The 7,214-nt window shown below is 55.3% G+C and overlaps 2 protein-coding genes across 2 annotated transcripts; one reads left to right on the top strand and one right to left on the bottom strand.

Moving 5' to 3' along the window:
- Positions 1-569: 569 nt before the first annotated feature.
- On the bottom strand, positions 570-3,079 carry C18H17orf58 (chromosome 18 C17orf58 homolog). The gene is given in 6 exon segments (XM_068655465.1): positions 570-715; positions 718-756; positions 1,254-1,405; positions 1,407-1,440; positions 2,505-2,586; positions 3,071-3,079. Coding segments are annotated over 6 exon segments (462 nt in total).
- A 1,025-nt stretch (positions 3,080-4,104) lies between these two features.
- On the top strand, positions 4,105-7,212 carry LOC137841725 (CMRF35-like molecule 3). The gene is made up of 6 exons (XM_068654952.1): positions 4,105-4,629; positions 4,862-5,191; positions 5,719-5,857; positions 6,104-6,213; positions 6,370-6,696; positions 6,781-7,212. The coding sequence occupies exons 1-6, from the start codon at positions 4,587-4,589 to the stop codon at positions 6,846-6,848; spliced, it is 1,017 nt and encodes a 338-aa protein (XP_068511053.1). The 5' UTR covers positions 4,105-4,586; the 3' UTR covers positions 6,849-7,212.
- The last annotated feature ends 2 nt before the right edge of the window (positions 7,213-7,214 follow it).

Below are 7,214 nucleotides of genomic sequence, written 5' to 3'. Positions count from 1 at the left end.
TTCGTATACTTGAATAATTAATAGCTAGTTCATAAGCTTTATGTGAAAACCTAACACTGAAGAATAATGGTAGTTGAGGAACCAAAACAGTATGCAAGATACTTGGTTTTGCTGGTATCTTTTGAATCAGCTATACTTAAAGCAGAGTTGTGTGAAAATACCATTGACATCCCCTGTAGGAAATGCTATGGTTTTATCTAATACTTGTTCAAGGCGAAGGGTTTGAAAGTGCAGTTACTTGTGTACCTTGAACAAGCCTTCAGCATTTTACTTTACAATTATTACAAATTATTAGGTCTACATTATAGCAGAGGCGGCGATGGCCCATGGCTCTGAAAACAGCTAGAGCAAATTCACCACCGGTTATTGTCAAGTAACTTCTGTGCTGTATTTCCCAATGTGTAGGTACCTACTCAAAACATTCAGCTAGTGTTTGCGAAAGCACAAAAGCAAGTGTCCTATTCACAACCAATTTCAGGCATAAGTAGAATTACCTCTTACTGTTGCTCAGTCATCAAACTTATTCTTGTAGAGGAATTCTGCTGCTGCCTGTGGAGGTTACCGTAGCCTTATCTACGTTTAGCATCAGCCCCTTGCGCTTTGTGGTTCCTCTTCCTGTTGAATCTCTTCACGTAGCTCCTGCTGCTCCCAGTCAGTCCATCCCCAGGCCTCAGGCGCCCTCTCAGGATCTGCAGTAGATTTGCAGGGATCTGTGTCTCCTGTGGTAGGTCTGACCCATCACAATGTATCTGCTGCCTACAAAATAAAGATTCCTGTGTTATGAAGAAAGCGTTGTTTTATTCACTACACCTGCTCTAAGGACAGTACATGTATGAATGGATGTGAAGTTATACCCTACAGAAATACATCCTAGGACTTGGGGGTTGTGCTTGCACATAAATGATTATTTGTGTTGCATTGCAAGTTGAATCAAATACTAACTAGTATTTGATAAACTGGCATTTAGAAGGAAAACTGAACTATTTGCAAGGACAAGAGCTTACGCTCCTGTTATGTTTTTTTCCTATTCTTTTTTTTTTTTTTTTTTTTTTAAGAACTGCACTGCTAGCTGACTTCTACACAGGTTTGGGTTTCTTAGAAAAGCTGAGGAGGGGAAAGAACCCTCTGTTCTAAGAGTAAACAATTTTTTTCCAAAATCTTCCAACCTGGATTGAGTTTATTAAACTAGGGAAGGCTAAAATTACACTGTATGCAGGAAAAATAGTGGAATGGATTTAACTAGGGTTGTTTACCAAGTTCAAAGTCTGGACATGGTTTGCTGCAGTTTAAAGCATCCATAACTAGAATGTGAATTCGGAAGAAGCAGCCATCAGGAGGAACAGACAGACGATTCATCTTGTATAATCCGTCGCTGTTTACCAAAAACACAATCATGTGGACTCCACAGTCTTTCCATGTTATAAACAATTCCATTCACTGCTGTTTTAAGGAGGGGAGGAAAAAAAAAAGCCTCAGATTCCTTATCTTAGTGATGACTCAAAGTAAATGTGAAGATGCTCATTTAAAATACTGTGAAATATCAGCAGAAATTCTTTGGCCCAGTAGAGGGCAGGCTTGAAAGCAACAGTTCAAATCATAAGGTGATGTTACTAACCTTTACTAACCTTTCTATCCTTTACAGCTCTGAGATGTTGCTCAGACTTTTTTCATACCTGACTTTCTCAATTTAAGGGCAGAATGAGACCAGTATTTGTTAAACACTGAAATGTACAAAGGTCGTGTCACTGTAAGACCTACATTTGACAGGAATGCGTGAGAGTTGTAAAAAAATAAAGACTGTATCATTTGTAGAAGCACTTCCTGACTTCTCCATTTAGAGAAAACAGCTGTCTGATAACGTGTGTATGTTCTGCAAATGGAAACATCTGTTCCAGGGGGCATGTATTTTGCTTATCTCTTAAAATGCTGTGAGGAAAAGTTGGCATCTATTTCACAACTTCTGAAGTGTAAGGAAGAATTTCAATCCGAAAATGTTTGCTCTTCAGCGTTCAGTACAAAATTCCCAGGTTATTTTCTGCCACCTTTAGCTACGTCAGCTTGGACTGAAGGCACTGAAGAACTTCGTGAAGAATCCTCTGCACAGACAGAACGCTGCTTGGGTCAGTGTTTTATTTTCATTTTCTATCTTTATTCCCAGAAATCAGAAACTCCCTCTGAATAGTAAGAGGTAAGTAACAGCTACAGTGTTCAACCCTAGAGTAGCTAAAGTTGGTGGTTTTTGGTTCTGTTGAACAGGAGGAGCGCTGTGTCCTTCCCTGGAGTGGAAAGGCAAGAAACAGGAAAAAAGAGCCCAGGGTAGGGAAGGAGTAATACAAGACTTGGTGTAGTTTGTTATATAAATAGCTGCAATGGGTCCCTTTAATGGACTTATTTCACTAAGTATATTAAGTAAATACTATCTTAAAAGCAGAAGTGAAGGGTCAGTAATACTTGAACACAGACAGCCCCAGCGTTGTCTGTGTGGTTCATGGAGGATAGCTCACCACCTTCACTCCTGCAGTAGGCCTCCACTTCGTCTCTCTCTTTCCTGCCCTCAGCCAGAGATGCCTTCCACTTGGGGTTCGGCTCAGGGTTAAGGTTACATTTAGGATTGTTTGGAAAGTGCAAACACAGACTCCATTTCCATGTGGGATTGTGTAAAGGCTCCCCTGGGGAGTTCAGGAGTACCCAAAGGCCTCTGTTGGGGGCACTTTTTCATGGGAGAAAGCGTCGCCATACTTGTTTTCTAGGGTTCCAGGGGATGTGAGCCCTGCTGTGGCTGTTCCTTCCCTGGGAAATAGGCAGAAGTCAGAATTTCACCCTCTGCACCTTCCTGAACGACCCCTGGCCCCCCGACTGTTCCTTGCCCCAGAGCCCGGCCTCAGGCAGAGCCCCAGGAAGCCCCGGCCCCAGCCAGGCCCTCAGGGCTCTCTTTTCTATGCGAAATCAGGGGATCTGGGAACAATCTGGCTTTAGTTATTGGAGATGGCATCAGAAGAGAGGGATCAGATCAGATCCCGCCAGCCCTGCGGGAGCCCCGTTGGTGATTACAGGGTTCCCCTTACCTCACAGGGACCATTCCTCCAAAGCTGACAAAGCAGCGCATGAGAGTTGGGCTTTAGCGCACACGTTATTCTTCAGAGCCCCCCAATTCAATAACAGCATCCAGAGTTGGGAATGTTGCTGAAGAGGTTGCAGCTCAGAGGCTGCAGTGGGATGAGGTGGGACAGGGGCTCGGAGGGGCTTTTGGCTCGGGGCTGAGCACCCGTGGGGCTCTCCACACACTGCTCGTGCCTCAGCCAATTCAATTTCTGCCCATTTCTGTTAAGACCAGAGATAAGACCTGACCCAGAATCTCCCTGGGTAAAAGCAGCACCTGGTCACATCGCTCACCCTAACCCTAACCCTACAACCAGCGGGCAGGGGCTGATCGCCCCACCACCAGCGATCTCTGTGCGGGGCCGGGTGGCTGTGGAGCACTTTGCTTCAGCGGATTTGCTTCTCCCCATCCCGTTTCCAGGCATTAAATGAGCAAAGATCAGCATCGGTGACATTTCCAAACTCCCCCAAAGCAGGGGCGAGGAGCCCAGCACCCCGCTGTGGGTGACCGGAGGACGCAGCTCGGATGGGGGCTGCTCAGATGGGACGAGCCCAGCACCCAGCAGGCAGCCCCAGGGTTATTTTATCCTCTGCGGTTCTCCTGTGTGGTGAGAAAGAGCCCGGGGGGGGGTGGAGATGTGGCCTCTGTCCCCCGCCCTGTCCCGGCGCCCCATGGAGGAGACGCTGCTGCAGACGCTGTGGTCACCCCGCTCCTGCACGGCCCTGCTGGGCCTGGGTTTTCACCTGCAGGCTCAGCTCCTTCCTTCTGCTTCCTCACGGAGAGCCAACGGGCCAAAAAGAAGTGTGGGGAGGATAAAGGGGGCCTTGGGATGGCCCCCAGTGCCCTGGCTGTGGGGTCCCATCATGTGTGTGCCCTGTGAGAGGTGCTGGCCCCATCATGGGTCTCCTGCAGGGGTTTTGGGGTCTCAGCCTCCTCTCCCAGGCTGGGGAGCCCCCAGGAAAGCTCCTGCTTGGAGCAGGTCCCATCACCGGGATGTAGGCACCTGGTGGCGAAATGGAAACAAGCGCGGCGGTTCTAGGAAGAGGAAGAAAACCCAGGAGGCTGGCACGAAAAGGAGCTCCTCCCGTGGTGCACAAGGATGCCAGGGGGCAGGGGAGGGCCAGGCTGGGGTTCAGCCCCTTTTGTGCCCCTGCCAAGCACCCACCTCTGCTCGGGGGCTCTGGGTCTGTGCGAGGGGAGGGAATCAGCAGGTGAGGGGAGCCCCTTCTAGGTGCTGCTTGCACCCAAGGGTGGCCCCAGCACCCCAAAACCTCTTTCCCCCCAGCCCCGTGGTGAAACTCTTCCAGACAAAAATAACCCAGCCTGCTGCCTGCTCTGCGGTCACCGCTTGCACGAGCGAGGGAGCAGCAGCAGCAGCAGCAGATCGCAGGGGCTGAGCACCAACCCTGCATCCCCTGCCTCCCAGCCCTCACCTCTCACTTCCCTGAGAGCTGCTGATGCTCGCAGGCCCCCGGAGCGGAGCAGGATGATGGGGATGTGGCCGGGCTGGGGCTGGCTCCTTCTCCCAGGTGAGGATGGGTGCAGAGCTGCTGAGCCCCCCCCTAGAAGTGCGGGCTCCCCTTTGGGTACCAGCCCCGGAGCCGCAGCCTCCCATCACTGCAGCCTTTTCGGGCTAAAAGCGGGCAGATGGGGTCTCCCCAAAAGTGCTTATTTCTCAGCGCCCCTCCGAAGCGAGCCGAGGAGGGGCAGCTTGGGGGACCAGGGCTGGTTCCTCTCCATCACCGTTTGGTTTCCCCGCAGTGTGCCAGGCTCTCGTTGCCCCCCGGGAGGTGAGCGGCCGCGTGGGGCAGGCGCTGACCCTGAACTGCTGGTACGCGCCGGGCTACCAGGGCTACAACAAGTACTGGTGCCGCGGGGCCTCGCGGGACTCCTGCCGCAAGGTGGTGGAGACGGCGGGGCGAGAAGTGCCCCGGCAGCACGGCCGCGTCTCCATCACCGACAACCACGTCTTCTGCTTCGTCCTGCTCACCCTGGAGGAGCTCTCGGAGGAGGACGCCGGGAGCTACTGGTGCGGGGTGGAGCGGGCGGGCAGGGACATCATGACACCGGTTACCATCAGGGTTTTGCCAGGTGAGCGTTGGCATTCTGTTGTTTTTTTGTAGGGGAAAGCATTTTTGGGGGAAGGAAGGTGCTGGGTTGTGTCGGGGAGAGATGGTGCAGCTCGGCTCCGCTTGTATTGGTTGGCACCCAGTATAAACCAGTGGCAGGGTGGTGGGGATGATGGGTCCCTTCGTTAAGGGGTGCTCGTAGGTGCATGCAGGAGCCATGCGCAGGGGTTTGCAGCACCGAGGCCAGTCCTGGGCCATTATTTGGGCTCCCAGCACCAGGTGCTGCAGCCAGAGAGCTGCTGCCAGCCGGCCTCTACAAACCAAAGCGGGTCTGGGCTGCAAAATCTGAGCTTTTGGGTGAGGAAAAGGGGCAGAACCAAGCCCTGCAGCCTTGGGAAAGCCTCAATCCCTGGCATCCAAAGAGATTCCTCTCCACGGGGAGCTGCAGGGAAGGAACATCCCTTGGGAACGCCGGCAGGGCAGGGGCAAGGGCTGGGCACGGTACAGGCGAGTGCTCACCTCCTGCTGGTGGGACGTGGGGGACCCCAGCTCCCCCCAGGACCACCCCCGATGCGTCCGTACGAGCTGTGCCTGCAAACCCTGCAGCCACCCCCTCTCCCTGGCTCTCCGAGGCCACCACCACCGAGCTCCTCTCCACGGCCAACAGCACCAACGCCACTGCCACGGGGTGAGCCATGGGCACCACGGGGTGGGGGGGGGCTGGCAGACGTGGGGTCTTCACAACAGGGGGCTCATGGGGACACTCCGGAGATGTTTTTTTGGGGGGTGACGCAGCAGCAGAGACCCAAGTGGGGCCCTGGGCTGGTGTCCTTGCTTCGTGGCCCGTCCCACAGTGGGCAGGGGGCTGCAGGAGCACAGCGCCGGCCTTTGAGGGGGGAGGCAAACAGCCCCGCTCCTCTTCCCTTGCCTCCAGCCCCCCCATGTCAGCCCGGAGTGCCCTGGTGCCCACGGCGGTGCTGCTCTCCCTGCTGGCTGTGGCCGGCTCTGCCGGGCTCGTCTACGCCCTGCGGAGGAGGAGGGAAGGTAAGGGCACCCAAGGGTGCCACTGCGCCCATCCCGGGCACAGCGGGACCCATCTGGGGAGCTGAGCGGGGCAGGAGCTGGGGGGGTTTGTGTGTTGTGCTGTGTGTTGTGCTGTGGGTTGTGCTGCTTTGCCACGACTTTTCTTCCTGCCCCCAGACCTCCAGAGACCCCTGGGAGCGGTGAGATCTAAGCCAAAGGACTGGGTTCAGCCGCACCATACGGCAAGTGCCCAGAGAGCCCCCCCTGGGACCACCAGTCCCCACGATCCCCCCCTGCAGCTGCAGCCTTGGGGCTCCTGTGGGTGCCCGGGGGCAAGGCTGGAGCCGGCAGGGAGCGGGGCCGGCTGCCCCCTGACCCTGCTGCCTGTTTCAGGATTTTGGGGACACGCTGCCCCTTCGCACCGAACCCCCCCTGACCCCCTCCAAGCCTGCCTTCGCCGGGGAGATGGACAGCGTCTACGACAACGATCTGACCCTGACAAAGGTGAGAGCCCCGGCACGGGCAGCAGGGAACCGGGGAGCCCTGCAGCACCCGGCCGTGCCGTGCTGAGCCCCTGCCCTGCCCCAGGACCCCGGGGACACGCCGCCCCCGAGCCAGCAGGACGCCGTGCAGCAGGACACCGAGCTGGAAGATGAGAACTTCTACACCAACACCTTGTACCACGACAGGAGCAGGGGGAGGCCCAGACACGGCGCCCAGCAAGGAAATGAATTCCTCCGGTCCTAAGGGAGCGCCGCGGGTGGGCAGTGGGGTCCCCGGGTGCTCCCCTACTGAGACACCGGCTCCACTGGGCAGGGAGCAGGGGGGCTGCAGGACGGGAATGAGCTTCACCAGAGGCTGCGACTCCATCACGGGAGGATCTCAGCAGCACCACAGCTTCTGCCCACAGACAGAGCCCGGGGACACCCCAATTCCCCACCCCAAGCGCGTCCCCGCTGTCCCAGCCCCCTGCCTCCGGCTGGGCTGCTCCCAGCACATCCCACAGGGCTGCCGGGTGTGGA

This window comes from Anas acuta, chromosome 18 (genome assembly GCF_963932015.1).
Source record: "Anas acuta chromosome 18, bAnaAcu1.1, whole genome shotgun sequence".
Taxonomy (NCBI): Eukaryota; Metazoa; Chordata; class Aves; order Anseriformes; family Anatidae; genus Anas; species Anas acuta.
Note: the sequence above shows the minus strand (reverse complement) of the source record. Positions and strands in the feature narration are given on the sequence as shown.

What these genes read in the sequence shown, in the direction of transcription:
- LOC137841725 (XM_068654952.1), top strand. Translation starts at nt 4,587, where the DNA reads ATGATGGGGATGTGGCCGGGCTGGGGCTGGCTCCTTCTCCCAG. An exon ending in GGGCTGGCTCCTTCTCCCAG is followed by an intron (nt 4,630 to 4,861) that starts GTGAGGATGGGT and finishes GTTTCCCCGCAG; the next exon opens with TGTGCCAGGCTCTCGTTGCC. An exon ending in TACCATCAGGGTTTTGCCAG is followed by an intron (nt 5,192 to 5,718) that starts GTGAGCGTTGGC and finishes GGGGGACCCCAG; the next exon opens with CTCCCCCCAGGACCACCCCC.